Genomic DNA, 16,029 nt, shown 5'->3' on the forward strand with positions numbered 1-16,029 from the left:
TTATGTATGAATATGTATCGTCAGTATGTGTGGTACTATCACAATCAATAATAGCCACTACAATAGCAACTCTCATACTGACCCCAGCATAATGAAAAGCAAGGAGACTATGATGAGACAAGTGTACGCAAAATCATCATTGCCATTTAAAAAAAGGCACATCCTAACAAACTCACAATGTTTTAAACTAATCCAATTCAGTTGCTCTGGAGCTAAAAAAGGAATTGATAATTTAGTGGTAGCATTCAAAGACAAAGACAAGGCAAGAAGACAGACATTACACAATCATTCTCAGTAGTCTCAACATTCACTACTACATTGAGCCAGAAAGGAAAAAGAAAAGACCGTAGATAGACTTCAAGGGAAAACCAACTTTGCCCTTTGACTTTCAAGGACCATATACTCACTTGTCCATTAAGCAACCTTATTGTTTAACGAAAAGACAATCTGCAGACAGAATACAGTAGTAAAAGTTTGTCACAGCAGTGCTTGCCACATTTTGCATATAAATTCAATGTGGCGCAAAAGTGTTTGTGTTATGCAGAATCCCAAATTCCCTTGATTGATAAACAGAATAGTTATCCATGTGAAGATCCCAACAAACGATACACTTGTAGACGGCAAGAGAAGGCATACACTTGTAAATGGCAAGATAGAAGGCTTATAAGTTAGCCTGATCCATGCCAGTCTCCAAGAGTCACATCCGGCGGCTATCACAACCATAACCATACCGCCAAGGGAACTTCAACCCTTAACCATAAGCACCAAGTGCAAATCCCCCTAGCACATGCAGAGCACAAGGTACTCCAAAACAGCATAAGCAGAGTGCTAGAAATGTGCAGCAGCAATCACATGCCCATTCACAACTATAAAGTTGGGTAGATCATCAGTTGGGTAGAACATCAGAAGTTTGGAATCGTTGAGACCGGTTGCAAACGAATTCAAGGATGAGGTACAGGTTAAGGTTTCGTAGAGACCTTATGATGAATGCAAGTAAACTGCGCACTCCATCCTCAACCACAATTTTGGCGGCTTCCAAATGACAGAAAGAAGCGCTGTCATCCACGTATAAACTTCTTTTGGGAACTTGGCAAAAATCACAAAATGGAGGCATATCAGAGAGGTACGACAAAAAATTACACGTGCACACTAAATCCACAGGCTCTGCCACTTTGTGACCTATCACCCATCAGAGCACAATGTTGAAGGCCCCATGCCTTCAAAGGCTCAACAGAAAAGGGAACACTCTTTGCCCAGCTCTAAAATGCCTGTCCATCTCAAGTCTGAGCTAACCATCGCAGCGTTTCTGTCAACATAGAACCCAGGAAGTTGCCTTAGATGTTCCCTGAACCCTCCAGCTCTGGATGGTGGCATATCATCAAAGCATGAGAATTGGGATCCCATGCCCGTAAAGGTTCGACAGCTATTGGAGCATTCTCAATAAAGCTCACGAACCTTTGTTCGCCTTGAGGCTGCCCTACCTGAGCAACAGACATGACGAGCTTGAAGTGTTCTGTTCGAAGATTAACTTGAAGAGGGTAGACTGAAAGCTTACCCCTGAATTGTTTGTTGAGATCATGCTTATGCTTCCCCTCATCACAGTAGTAGGCCTTTTCCTACAGTAATTCTCATCCAGAGATCTTGGAGATGCGAAGGAAAACTGACTCAAACTCGCTCCACCATTGACAAGCTCAGGATTCTCTAACAGATACCTGTAAGACAAACTATTAGCTTCGCTTACGAAAGCTTGCCACAGGGTCATCGATATCATTTAGTAAGGCATCTGTAAAATTTATGCTACAAAAAGCCAACTTTTCATACCGCTCTACTTCAGGCATGGAGCGCAGTTTCTTGCCAAAGGGAGACACATAATATCTGGAAAATCCAATTCAAAAGTGTCACGCTCGGTAAAATGGCTATGCTAGAAAACTGTGAGGTGAAGACAAAGCCAATACCCTTCTATGATATCTATCCGCAGAATTACAAAACATGTGAAACAAACAAGCTGTCCATACTTACATGTCTGCAAACTTGGAACAACCTTCCCCCCTGATTACAACCAAGCGCTCCCAACCATCAGGAGGAAGGGGAATATTTGGCTTGTCGATGGCCCACAAAAGTTTGGAGTCTTCACTGAGCTCAGGAGGGTCATCACAAGAAGCCCCTGGCCGCCAGCTAGTGCAAAAGAATGGCTTTTCTAAAACGTTTTGCCTTATTTGCTCATATTGCTCCTTCGAAGGGATAAGCCTCCACTTGAAGCAATTTGCACATTGTACTGTGAAAGCTCCAACAGAAGGTAACACCCTAGGCATGGTGTGCCCCGACTTGTGAACCCCATTTTCCGTATTGGATGATCCATATCTATTCACCCTCACAATTGTCTGCGCAATCTTGTCCATCTCTGAAGCATCAAAGCTTCTGGCAAAAGAATCTGGTAATAGAAATCCTCTTCTTTCTTGCTTTTTTTTCACCTTATGCCGTACACTATGCAATGGTGCTGAAAAAATAAATTCCTGCTCTCTAGCGAACTGATTACATGATCCAGGTCTGGCCATATTCGTATCATCTGCATTGCAGATCATACAGATGCCTGTGATTTCTGGTTATAAAACGACATCCTACAATGCTGAACTCCAAGACGTCAGCATACCTTGCTGTGAGTAAGGCGACAAGGACTCAATGGGAAAAGCACACTGACTTGGCCCAGTGGTGGCAGGAATAAGTCTTGATCCACTAGCAGGAAGCGTGGTGCTAGGCATACAACTGCGAGCTATGTTTGCAAACTCAGCAACATCAAGGCTGGTGCACGGTACAATACTGAGGGAGAGGTCGGCATTCGAGGGCACATGTTGAGCAGGTGTAGAGGAGACAGCAGAGTTGCCATTCCCTTCAGCAAAAAAGGATATGCTAGGTGACATGCTCCCGCTATCCCCAGTATTCTGTGGTAGCAAGAAGCAAGTTTCGCTATCTTCTCCAGTTCGTTGCAGGTCGAAGTTCATGTGTGCAAACCCTTGCTCCCTGCATGTGAGAGTGGACTTTCTTTAGCGAATAAAATATGGTACGCGCTCATGTTTTCTTTGGCTGCCATACAATTCTCTCTCTCTCTCTCTCTCTCTCTCTCTCTCTCTCTCTCTCTCTAACACACACACGCGCGCGCGCACGCGCACAGCTGCGTTGTCAACATGAGAAACGGTATGCTTCAATGCACACATAATCTTTCAAAACCTCACACACTTTCTTTAGCCCAAAGCAAAACCACAAGCATGTTCGTCGTTCCAATGGCAAGCATACCTTGAACGAGCAGAAGGCTACACCCCGCCAGAAATGCAGAGAGTTGATAAAAACGCACACAAGAAAACGCAATGCAGGCCAAGCCGAGCTACTCAGCAGAAAGGATGGAGACGAGCTGTGAAGTCGACGCAAGAAGTAATCTGGAGCTTATTGATGCTGGTATGAGGCCTGCAAAATGAGAAACCGCGAAGGAGTCCCTCTCGAGGCGGGTAAGTCGGAAACCTTCAGGTGGCTATGGCGGCAAAAGCAAGCCACAGGACGGAAGCAGAAGTGCTGAAGCAGGGATTCGAAGTTCGAACTAGGGAATTTGGAAAGTGGCGAAACGCATCGAAATAAAGGATTGCTGCCAACCCGTTTATCGAACATCATAGATTCATAACTCTTCATGCGCATTGCGGTGTACTCTCTATTCGACTCTCTAAATCCTTGTAGCCTTTCGATTCCTCTTTGGGCAAAATCAAACATTCTCTCCATCTCATAGCCTAGCCTCAACTTTCAAGAGCACATTCGCACGGAGGGAAGGGCAGCGATATGATGCGCTCAGCCTTTTTGTCATCATTTGCCAAACGAAGCTTTTGCAAGGCCAACTCTATCGTTTTTGGCAAAGTTAGCGCAAGGAGTTTTCGTTTACGCGACACCATGGCAGAAGGTAGTGGACCTTTTGCAGGCAGAAACGTCCAAACCAGCTGACATAGGCTTTACCCCCTCCAGCTTGGCATGCGAATGTACCCCAAGTCTCATGCACACTCCTCAACACTAAAGCCCACAAGCTATTGAATAAAGTGAAGCGGTGGGATCGATGGCTGGGCAACTGCATGCGTGAATTTCAAAGGCGTTGGAGGGTTGAAAAAAATATGGCGCTCAGTGTGGCAGGCGACGTCCGAGGCGTATGGCCTATCCAACCCTCTCATGCGAGTGTGGTGATCATGTTGGGAAACAAATGCATTATAAGTAAAGTTGGACATGGGTAGAAGTACACTAGGACAAAAAAGATAAACTCGCACACCTTGGGTAAAATCGGACGACTGAGCCAACTTTGCATTGCACACACCTAGTTCTCTATCATAGATTCCATCACGGGATCTTAATTAAAGACCCCGTGCCCTTTAGTCCTAAGGATGCTCACTCTCGAGTCTCAAGTTAAATCAACCTCATAAGGCATTACAAGGACTTCACTTCTTCAGTGGGAGGGACCATGTGTGTGTGTGTGTGTGTGTGTCGCATGTTGCCTCTTGTGTGATCATCGTGTGTGTGTGTGTGTGTGTGTGTGTGTGTGTGTGTGTGTGTGTGTGTGTGTGTGTGTGTGTGTGTGTGTCGCATGTTGCCTCTTGTGTGATCATCGGTTGCAAAACACACACTCCTAAGGGGCAGCCAGATGGAGGAGCTATTGACACATGGCCAAGGGGGGGGGGGGACCGGAATCCCTCTCCCTTCTATAATAATATAGATTATTTTGTTCTTTGAGTGTTCTTTATAGAGTTGAGTCCCACTCAATTGTGGTGGTATTGGACTTTTGCAGGTTGCATCTTATCAACACTGACTCTAACAACATTGTTTTCTACCACAAAATCCACTCTTACCAAAATTCTCTACTCTCTTTCTTATTGGTTGATACCCACGGGAGCACTCTAGTTGCCATCACATTCTATCCCTCAAGTAGCCTAGTGTAGGTTGATTAGGAAGGATATCTCAATGAGCCATTCATGGCTTGAGCATAACTGATAGAGATTAATCTACAGATTAATAGAGACTCGATACACGAGAGATGGATGGATGCACAACACACCTTGATTATTCCACTATGGGTATATTGTGTGCTCTTAAGTAGACCAAGAGAGAGCACAACTATGTGTCACACTCTCACAACATATTCAGTGCTTTGTGCTTAATTTTTCACCTCTTAAGGTGACTTGACACTTTATACATCATATTTTACATACATTGTTCACATGTGTTGGAGCACATGTCTTAGCATATAGGTGCATCTAGGTGGAAAGGTTGTTTACACACGAATGCAACAAAGCCCCACACTCTAGAACATAGAGCACTCACACAATCCTCCCCTCGGAACACAAAAAGGGTACACCCCTAGCAAAAAGGATGTAGACATACAATGCTCCCCTTAGCACACGTAGGTAGAGGCACACACAATCCTCCCCTTGTGGGTTTGGTTGAAAATAGAGAACTCACACAAACCTCCCCTCAAAACACACAAAGCGTGAGGTACACACCCAAGTCTTCCTCAACACAAAGGGTTTTATCACACAATCCTTCCCTTGAACACGAGTAGGTGGAGGGACACACAATCCTCCCATACACACAAAGAGGGTAATAAGGTTGCAAAAGAGTGTTTCACACACATGCTTGGGATTCTTTTTGTTGTTAGATTGAAGGATTTTCTTTCCCATACAAATGAAGAACTTGTTGTTGTTTGTCTTGTTTGTCTTGTTCGTAGTTGGTTGATGTTCAATATTTTTTTTGTCACCATGTTGTTATTGTTTGTTGTTGGTAGCTGGTTGATGTTCAATATTGGCTAAATCTTGTTCATTGTTTGTATTTTGTTCTTCGTTTGTTGCTTGTTGTTTATTGGTTACTGAGTTGCATTTATATGTACGTTTCATAAAAATTATACATATAAAACGCTATTATACGTCGTAATCCCAAATAATCTCCAAATACTCGGAAAAAAAAAAATCAATCGAAAGAGCTTTCAAATGAAAGATCTTTCAATCAAGAAGTACTGAAAAAAAAGGTGTCGCCGCTTTTGATCGAAACCGCAACTGCCTCTTGCATTGTGAGATTTAGAGAGACTACCACCAGGAGAGCCCACTCCGCTTCAAATGCCCACCAGCAACCAGAAAAATATTCAAGTATAATTTTTTGCTTCGATTTTATGAGTACTAACTTGTTTTTGTGTGTTGTGCCAGACTTGTGTGGTGTAGCAGTTCCTCTCTCACCACAAAGTTGGCTTGCAAACTATAGGCCACTTCGTGGTGTGCAACCATACGGCTCACTTCAGAAGTGAGTAGAATTTAGTATCTCTTCTCGTAGTGTGCAGCCATATGGCTCACTCCAGGGAGGGGTTTTAGGACAAACTTAGATTCTCTCACTGGTGTGGTGCAGTAGTTTATCTCTCACCATAGAGCCAAGTTAGAATTTAATGATCCACTCGTGGAGTGCAGTAGGCATGATCCCACACCTCTCACTTTAGAGTGACCTATAGGGTTCTCAGTTTTAGATCACAACACATCATCGTTCGTACTACATAGAAACACAAGGATGACGCTCGTCGAACAGGGAGTGGAGACGCCAATGTTCATCACTAGATGACTTGGTGTTGTCTTGGATGTGGATACATGTGATGGTTGTCCTACATATGAAATTGTTAAGCCATTCCTTGATGATGTGATTGTGAGTTCCACACACTTCATCATGGATTAGATTGATAAAACTATCAATTAACATTACAGCGACATCCAGGACTTGTGTTGAGAGTACCTCACATAAGCTAGGTTGTTTACATGTACGCTCCGTCGATCATTTAGGTGTATTCTCTATCACTCTACTTCCCCTTGCACACATAACAGGGTCCAGTTCTTGTGATGAGTGTACCTCACACTCCTGGCATGTTCACCTCTCTCTCTCTCTCTCTCTCTCTCTCTCTCTCTCTCTCTCTCTCTCTCTCTCTCTCTCTCTCTCTCTCTCTCTCTTTGTGTGTGTGTGTGTGTGTGTGTGGGTGGAATGAGAGCTGGTCACTTCAGACAGCTATTCGAGTGTTAGAGTTCAAAGCTACTGATTATCTAGGCGGTTCAGTTAGTGAGGACTAGAATTAAGTACTGGACTGAAACAGAGAACTGAACTAGAATAATGTACTGAAATGGAAGACACAAACTGGAAGACTGGGAATGGTATTATAAATTCATATCAGTAGTACAAAGATAATCGGTACAGTGTACAACAGGCTTAAGCTCAGATGAAGTCTGAGGATTGATTACAGGAGTAAGTGATTACAGAGTTGAAAGCCAAAAGCTTATGAAGCTAAAAGTCTAGAAGCAAGAGCCCGTAAGCCAAAAGTCCAAAAAGCCCCAGATACAATGTAGTGGGCCCTATTTATAGGCTTACAAAGTTACTATAGTAACTATTGTAATTACTTTTGGTGTAGCTGTTCCCATTGGTCGGCCTTCTAAGGAGCAGTTCCTGCCTGCTAGGACTGTCCTCGCCTTCTACAACCTTCCCTCCTTTCTTGAATTTTGGTATAAACCAAAATTTCCTTCTGACTGGAAAAAAAAATCCACCGCCTGATTCAGATTTGTTGTTGAGAAAACCAGTCTGGTTTTTTGAGTTGGCCGATGTTCCTCATGATAGTACTCTTTTGGTTTTGCCAGCTTTATGCCATACTCCATGCTTGTTGAGTGCTTGACACCCATATGGTTGTAATTCCAAGGGTACCCATCCAAGGAGATTCCAGTGCCTATTGGGTAGCTAGGAAAATTCACTGTCTGATTCTGAGATGGAACTACCCAGTATCCTTCCATTGAACCCGCTTCCTCTTGCCCTTCTTCTTCTTTGGTGCTTCAGAAGTCCCAGTGCCAGCATTGTCCTTCATCTTCCTTTTCTTTCTAGCTGCTTCATCTTCCTTAAGAGCCAGAGTGATCTGGTATGCAGATGCTGTGCTGGGCTTTTTCTCATTGGGCAATCTAAAGGTATAAGCAGTATCTTTAGGTGTCACTGTTATTTTAATTCCGTTAAGCGTGGCATTGCCTTCATCAACATCAAAAGAATCGAGGACCTGTGTAATAATGGTTGCATCAAAATCAAACTTTGTAGCCTGTACTACCACATGCAGATCCCATAATTGCAGCAACGATTCTGCCTGCTCATTAAACACATATCTGTGTATCTTGCTGTATGGAATGAGTGGTAGGGAGATGTGAATAGAAGTAATGACTACTGCAATCTCAACCATTGTGTCCTTCATCTTCTTTGACATTTTCTTGGGACCCATACACTTCGATGATTGTGAATCTGTAGAGGAAGAAGACTTACTTGTGTATCCTAACCCGCAGCGAGGTGTATTAGGTAGTGTCGGATAGGGACAAGCAGATCTATCGACGAGGAGGTTTCAGGTTGGAATGAAGTGTTCTCAGATCTTGGCAATGGCAAGTGCGTGACAACAGGTAGTCGTCGCGCAAGAGACTTGTGAGGAAGAGTGCCCACATGCCTCACTATTATACGTGTACGCACCATAAAAGCTCCACTACTTACCATTCCTAGAGTTATGTGCACCGATGGTGATGTGGCACACATGCATTGGCCATTTTGTTCAATAATCTCCTTAATGATTAACACATTTATTTCAATTGGCCCTTTTCCCCATAGAAATTGGTACTGATTTTGAAACTCCATTGGCTCTGTTACCGACACTGGTTTGTCATACTGCGAGTGATTGCCCGTACTGGAACTGGTTTCGGCACATTTGCCTCAGTAGCCTCAGTACTGGGTGCATCTGGATACTGAGCTGCAAAGTGCCCATATTTCCCACAACTATGGCAATTAATACTTTGCTTCTGGAAATTACCACGACCTCGGCCTCGGCCAGTACCTCCTTGATATCTGTCGTGCCCAGTATCAGTCCCACTGGTACCTGAAATTTTCTCTTTAGGTCCATTGGTCGTCTTTACCTTAGCTGATTCAGCATTTGTAAATGCAATTAGAGACAGATCCTTACCTTTCTTGAAATGATGGATTCGAATGCCATAGTTATTCCACATATGGCCATACGCTTTGCAATATGTGCATTGTGGGCATTCGTTGGAAACATGATCTCTCGATTCACATTTAGAGCACCAGGTTTCCATCTTCCTCACAGGTGGTCTGGTCCGGCTAATTTCATCAATACCATTTTCTTGCCGCATCCTTCAGTGTTTGAGGAAAATACTCTCCCCATTCATCTTCGTCGATATGCTTTAATTCAGCATATTGCTGAAAGGGTTGAATGTGGACATCAACATCGTCTTTTTTCACACCTTTGAAAACTGGAAAAATGATCTTTAAGGAAGCAGTGTAATTATGCCTGACTGTATCCTCTTTGGTTTCTCTGGTCTTGGTAGACTGACTGCATCTGGATGACTTCCTGTAATGATCAGTGTTGGCAGCCCAGTGACCTTCCTTTTTAGTTTCCGTCTCAGTCTCTACCTTGGCCTTTCTACTTGTACTATGATGATTGCCTTTGCTACCCTTGGCCTCAACTGTCTTGTGTGTGGACCGAGAACCTTGAGTCTTGGTTTTACGTTCCTCATGCTCAGCCCTCCTCCTCCTTGAGTCACTGGAATGCCGAGAGTCTCTCGCCTCTTCAGCATTACTATGCTCCTCCTTAGCCTCAGTCTCACTCTCGAGGTCCCTCTCATTATCAGACTCTCTTGTTGACACTTTTGGAATAGGTTCGACTCGTGTAGAATCAAGGCGAAATCGGGTTGACAATTTTTGACCACACTGACTCTGGGTGGCATGTTTGTAGCTAAGAGTTCTAATTGGGAGACAGAGCTCACCGGTCTAAGAGCAATCAGCTCTAGCCACCGTGATTGCCAAAATGGAACAAGAGCTGGTCTCTTTAGACAGCTATTCTAGTGTTAGAATTCAGAGCTACTGATTATCTAGGCGGTTCAGTTAGTGAGGATTGGAATTAAGTATTGGACTGAAACAAAGAACTGAACTGGAATAATGTACTGAAATGGAAAAACTAGAAGACTAGGAATGGTATTATAGATTCAGATCAATAGTACAAAGATAATCAATATAGTGTACAATAGGCTTAAGCTCAGATAAAGTCTGAGGATTGATTACAAGAGTAAGTGATTACAAAGTTGAAATCCAAAAGCTTATGAAGCTAAAAGTCTAGAAGCAAGAGCCCGTAAGCCAAAAGTCCAAAAAGGCCCAAAAAGCCCCAGATACAATGTAGCGGCTCCTATTTATAGGCTTACAGAGTTACTGTAGTAACTACTCTAATTATTGCCGGTGTAGCTGTTCCCACTGGTCGGCCTTCTAAGGAGCAGTTTCCGCCTGTTGGGACTGTCCTCGCCTTCTACTCTGTGTGTGTGTGTGTGTGTGTGTGTGTGTGTGTGTGTAGCTGTTTTAACATAAATAATAAGACATAATTGAACTTTTATATTCAAAAGACAGCTGGCTCTAGAGAAAGGGAAATGATAAGTACAAAAACAACTCAGTCTTAGAATTATCTTTGTACAATATTTATAAGAATGAAGCCTCATTCCAGTATATAGATATCAGAAGTACTTCCCCTGCATTAGGTGTATGTATAATCATGTGTGAACAACCGCTTTAAGCCAAAAAAAACTTCCAAGATAAGGTAGAGTTCTTACCTGCATCCATCCAAACAAGACAATAGATACGTTAGCCTTGGATGTGTTTTACAGGTACCAATGGACTATACCAGTTGTTATCCATGTCCATCTTACAACTTTTTTTAAACTTACAAGTTTAGTCCAAAGTATTTAAGTGTTCCAAAACAAATGTTCTTTTTTTAAAACCCAAAGTTGATATTTTAGCAGAAATAGTATTCTGATTAGAAGGGCATAACCCCTTCTAATCCAAGTGTCTTATTCCACCATCAACATCTTTATCAGTCTTTTTTGAGTTTTTACTTTTCTTGATTAGTGAAGCTCCACCACATGAAGCCATAAAAGAAGCCTTAAAAATTCCATTTAAAGTTCAAGAATATCAAACTTGTTTTTGTTTATTCACGACAGATACGATTTTATGCCCATTAGGGTTCATGGAAACCAATCCTTTCCCCAGTTTGTATGTCACTTACTTTAATTATACATCTCTTAGCAAACCAAGTGGCAGAGAACCCTTGCGGTATCCAGCTAGACCGAATGTCAAACCATGAAGTAAAAGGAATATATGCCTTTATGGGTTTATTTTCCAACTATACCCGACCATGTGAATGCAAAAGTATTGTAACATCTTATCAAAACAACCAGTAATGAACAAGTCCAGTATCATTATGCAGCAAGGGCATACCCCCAAAAAAACCCCAACCAACTATAAACAATCCAACATTTGTCGGCTACCGAGCCAAACCCCCAATATACAATTAGCCAGTATTTTATGCGATTTGTAACCACTACCAATAACAAGTCTAAAACCAATAAACACCCGGGGTATACCCCCCATCCCAAAATATTTAATTTGAACAAGTTTAGTGTTTGTATGCAGTCGGGGCAATCCCCAAAAAAAAACCCTCAATCATTATGTATAAAAAATCCAATAACAGTACGCAGTCGGGCCAAAAGCCCACTACTCAATTTGGCTAGTAATTTTGCGTGACCTGCAACCTCTAACAGTAACAAGTCAAAAAACCAGTAAACACGCGGGGTATACCCCCCATCCCATAGATTTTTATGCACCATTAGTACGTCCATCAACAACAGAGCCCTACATTGCCAAGCCGAGTGGCAACGGTTATTTACAACATACCCCAATATTTTTAAACCAAATGAACAGTTAACGCAGAGTAGCCAAAAATCAGAGTTTTGATAAGTCAAGCGGTCGACAATCCTTAAGCCACATCCCAATTATTTAAGGAGTATCTTAAACCATTGAACTGTATTACGTAGGGTTACTCAGAACCGAAACCCAGTAGCGGGATCATTAGTTTGCCACATGTGTATTAAACAATCCAATGTATTGTTAGGTATAGCCAACCCATACATTTGGGCCTTACCAGGCTTTGAGCGACAGTGATTACCATAGCCGTTTGTTTGGTGCAACAAAGAATAAACAAACACATAGTCCTATCTCTTTATGCAAGTAGAACACAGACAAGGCTAAGTGGGGCAGAATACGCCCTCACCTCTTTAAATAGAAGAAGGAAGACCACCATTACTCATGGCGTGTAGCGTGTAGAGAGCACTGAGTAGAGCACGCTCCTCCTAGGGAACCAAAAACGAGTAGCCGCCTCTGATGCGGTCCAACACAGTAGAGCAGAGCCATCACTGTGCCTCACGACATGGTAGATGAGGCCCAAAATTTTCTTAACCACGTTATTTAGTTGCCAACTAGGGTCTTGCGACCATTATGACCCTTTAACACTAGGTTGGTAACCTAACAGGACATAAAAGTGTCCTTTCAGGGTTTTGAAAAAAACCTCCAAAACCATAGTAGATCCACTCATTTTGTAAAATCCTTTCATGAGGTTATAGTTCAAGGCCTACTACACATGGAAAAAATAAGAAACTTGTAAAATTTCTCGTCTTTTGGTCACACCAAGCCTCCAAAGTTGATGGACCAGTACATTTTCATCAAAACAGTCATTTCTTACGTTTTGTTGCATAAAACTAAGATTAGGGATTTTTGTAGGACTTGAGATAAATTCCCTAGTTAACTTCAATGGGTTGGTGATCAGAACATATGATTGCTTCTCACTCACTATTTTTTGTTTTTCCAAAAGAAATAGGTACAAAAAAGTTGAATTTTCACCATTCTGCAAACCTATCATCAAAGTTTCTATAGCCACGCTCAATACAAATAATATATGCATGTTTTCTTAGTTCCCTATTGTCCTTTGGGTTCATAAGGAGCCATGGAGCATGTCAAAAGAATAATACATCTCTTACCAAGGGGAATCTTGGCGACAAAGATGAAGTGCTAAATACAGCAAACATGAAAAAACTGGGTTCAACATTATGAGTTGTATAATCCCATAGAAACTATTCAATATCTAGCCAAATTTGATCCTTATGACTAGATATGGTTACTACCTACAAAATGCATGTAGTTGTCACAAGAAACTAACAATATTGAAAAAGCTATACCTGATATACTAGAATGTTTCGTTTTCTTCTATAATTGAAAAAATCAACCATTGTTGTCTACTATGCAAAATAGGGTATTAGGGGCCCCAAAACTCAAGGAATATTAGCTTTATGTCACAATATGCGACATAGAAAATCAAAACTGCATTTGGATATCATGAAAGCCACCAAAAAAATCATAGAAGAGCTAAAATTGGCTAAAAAACAGGATTCGACTATTTTTGTAATTTGGTCATAACTTACAACTTTAACATTTATTTCTCCCTAGAAGCATCAGGACATGTTGAGGACTACTAAAGATAGTTCTCTAGCATTATAGACTTCACAAACATGAATTCTAGAGTGGTATAGTTGCAAAAAGTTGAAAAAAGCCAAAAACAGGACCCATTTTTTCACACAGTTTAGGTTGTGAAATGTTGTGCAAGGACAAGGTTAAAGATGGAATTGATATTCCAAAAAAATGTCGAGTTTTTTTCAGCTCATGAGACAACTTTCTAGATAGATAGCACCTCAAAATCCATTTTGAAACTCTTGACATAATTCAAGGAAAATGGTCACTTAACAGGACATAAAAGTGTCCCATTACCAACCTAGTGTCAAGGGTTCTATCCCATGGTAGATACCGACTCAGTGTAACAAGGAAAAGTGTAGGGCTATAGTGGAGATATATAGCCAAAATGACAACATTTAGGGGTTCGTATAGCTTTTCTAATATGCTGAAAACATAAAGGCAAGTAACAAAGTGTGTGTGTGTGTGTGTGTGTGTGTGTGTGTGTCTATGTGCGCGTCGCATGCTTTGCTGTCTTTAGACTTTTAATGATTCATTGTATAATGTTTGGTTTGCAATCATAGCAGAGTATTTTTGGCTACACAAATACTGATATCTTCAACATATAGGCTCTGCAGTTGGGAGAGGGAAGATGGGCACGCGTGAAGCATGTGGGTGTCACCCATCCTACCTTTAAAGATCCTTCTGTATGCTACAAAAAATTTCATAGTCCACTTTGCATGGACCCGTGGTGGATCAACAAGTCAAAGAAGAAGCTACAATTTTGGACATCGCCCACTGTGGAATATTTATCCACTTGCCATGGTTCGTCATGTGGAGCGTCCAATTCTCATTTCAAATTTTTGGAATGGCGGCCATGTAGAGCAGTGGATAAAAGAGTGCAATGCAAATAGCACTCTTTTATCCATGTAGAGTAGTGGAGAAAAGAGTGCAATGCAAATGGCGGCCATGTAGAGTAGTGGATAAAATACTACAATGCAAATGGTAGTCAAGCCAATTGCGATTACGTAATTACTAACAAAACAATAGAGCTATTCCAAAATAGCATTTTGCAAATTATTTAGCTCTTCTTCAAACCCTGAAGTATTTGCATGTGCATGACTACCTCCATAATGATCTACACTCTCGCAACATGAAGATCCATTTTGGGTAGAAGTGCGTCTCCGCATGCATTGTGGATTGGGGTTCATGTACAAAACAAAAACAACAGTCCACTTTCCCCCTCTCCATGATTTGCAGATAGAAACCAAAAAGCTCCACCTTCTCCTCGCCATACTCCTTCCAGACAGATGACCTATTGGACGAACTGGTGCAATTATTAGCTTAAGTCATCCCCTCACTTCAACTTGTCTATTTTCTCAAGAAGCCAATGTGTTGTATCAATTTTTTTGTAATCTCAAAACTACACTTTGCCTTGTCATCTCCCCCTATTTGTATTTTCGGAGATACATTGTGTTATATTAAACTATATGTTAACCGACAAGTCAGACAATGGAGTCAGCACTGGGCCAATAGGAAGCTTGGGGACTGCCCAACGCTCCCTATTGCTTGGTGTTGACCTTGGTGTAACCGGACGATGGAGACCCTTTTGGTGATGTGATTACAATTCATGCAGAGGAGTTAATACTGGGCAAATAAGAAGCTTGGGGATTGCCCAACGCTCCCTATCGCTTGGTGTTGACCTTAATGTTAAAGTCATTACAAGAGGCAGTTGAGTCAATACTGGGCGAATAGGAGGCTTGGGGACTGCCCAACGCCACCTATCGCTTGGTGTTTACCTTGGTACGACAATGAAGTCAACACCAGGTGAATATGAGACTTGGGGACTGCCCAACGCCACCTACAGCTTGGTACTGACCTTGGCAAATGGGCGTCGACCCAGTAAACATCCACGGACATTATATTGTGTTGAGTCAGGGACCGGGCTTGTCGGTCCAATAGGAAAAGGGTAAGAGTGATCGCCAATGAGAGGCGCACTCTAACTGGAACATTCAAGGGTTAGTTGGCTAAGCATGGGCGCCCAAGTGTGAATGGGCGAGCTCATATAAAAGTCACCTAAACTTAAAAATCACTCATTCTCTCATTTGTGCAATTGAAGAGTGCTCTTGCTCCATCTCCATCTTCTTCTTCTTCTCTTTGTGTGTGCGTGTGTGTGTATGCGAGAGAGAGAGAGAGAGAGAGAGAGAGAGAGAGAGAGAGAGCATTACAAAGGCACTACGATGGCGAGGCAGTTGAGCATGGCACGACGGTAGCTCCCTCTTCTTCGCGGCGAGGAATCCTCCATGAAGGCGAGCGTAGGGCCATGCGTGTCACACCCTTGCTCTCTTGAGCTTGCTAGATTAGTCTAGGTGTGCTTGCAGTCATTTGTGGCTCGCACACAGTGTACGACAAGTCCCTTGCATTGATACGTGCGACAAATGTGCACATTTTTGGTGCCGCTGCCGGGGAAATTCCGTGCACTAAGCTTGAATAGCACTCTATGTTGCTTTGTGGTGCATTATGAAATGTAGGAAAGGTAGAGAAAGAAGGAGTGTGGCTTGTTGAGAAGGATTTGTGACCTTTGTTTTGCTGCAGCGTACTATTTTTGTTAATAAGGTGTTGCAATGTACTGTG

The 16,029-nt window shown here is 42.3% G+C and overlaps 1 protein-coding gene and 1 long non-coding RNA gene across 5 annotated transcripts; one reads left to right on the forward strand and one right to left on the reverse strand.

Annotated features, from left to right (window-relative positions):
- Positions 1 to 414: 414 nt before the first annotated feature.
- Positions 415 to 5,368, reverse strand: LOC147460224 (uncharacterized). Of its 4 annotated transcripts, XM_086511313.1 has the most exons (7): positions 3,514 to 4,863; positions 3,292 to 3,308; positions 2,651 to 3,018; positions 2,020 to 2,566; positions 1,822 to 1,875; positions 1,556 to 1,712; positions 415 to 1,481 (listed from the first exon to the last, which is right to left on the reverse strand). In XM_086511313.1, the coding sequence occupies exons 1-7, from the start codon at positions 3,763 to 3,765 to the stop codon at positions 1,335 to 1,337; spliced, it is 1,542 nt and encodes a 513-aa protein (XP_086367439.1). In that variant the 5' UTR covers positions 3,766 to 4,863; the 3' UTR covers positions 415 to 1,334. The 4 variants fall into 4 exon arrangements, with proteins under 4 accessions (XP_086367439.1, XP_086367437.1, XP_086367438.1 ...); XM_086511311.1 differs by lacking the exons at positions 3,292 to 3,308; positions 3,514 to 4,863 and adding an exon at positions 5,232 to 5,368; XM_086511312.1 differs by lacking the exons at positions 3,292 to 3,308; positions 3,514 to 4,863 and adding an exon at positions 5,078 to 5,224.
- Positions 5,369 to 5,636: 268 nt separating this feature from the next.
- On the forward strand, positions 5,637 to 14,834 carry LOC147460225 (uncharacterized). The gene is made up of 2 exons (XR_015187950.1): positions 5,637 to 6,161; positions 14,025 to 14,834. It is a non-coding gene; the product is annotated as an uncharacterized LOC147460225 (long non-coding RNA).
- Positions 14,835 to 16,029: the final 1,195 nt, after the last annotated feature.

This window comes from Adiantum capillus-veneris, chromosome 4, assembly GCF_014529385.1.
Source record: "Adiantum capillus-veneris isolate H3 chromosome 4, ASM1452938v2, whole genome shotgun sequence".
In the NCBI taxonomy this organism is placed as follows: Eukaryota; Viridiplantae; Streptophyta; class Polypodiopsida; order Polypodiales; family Pteridaceae; genus Adiantum; species Adiantum capillus-veneris.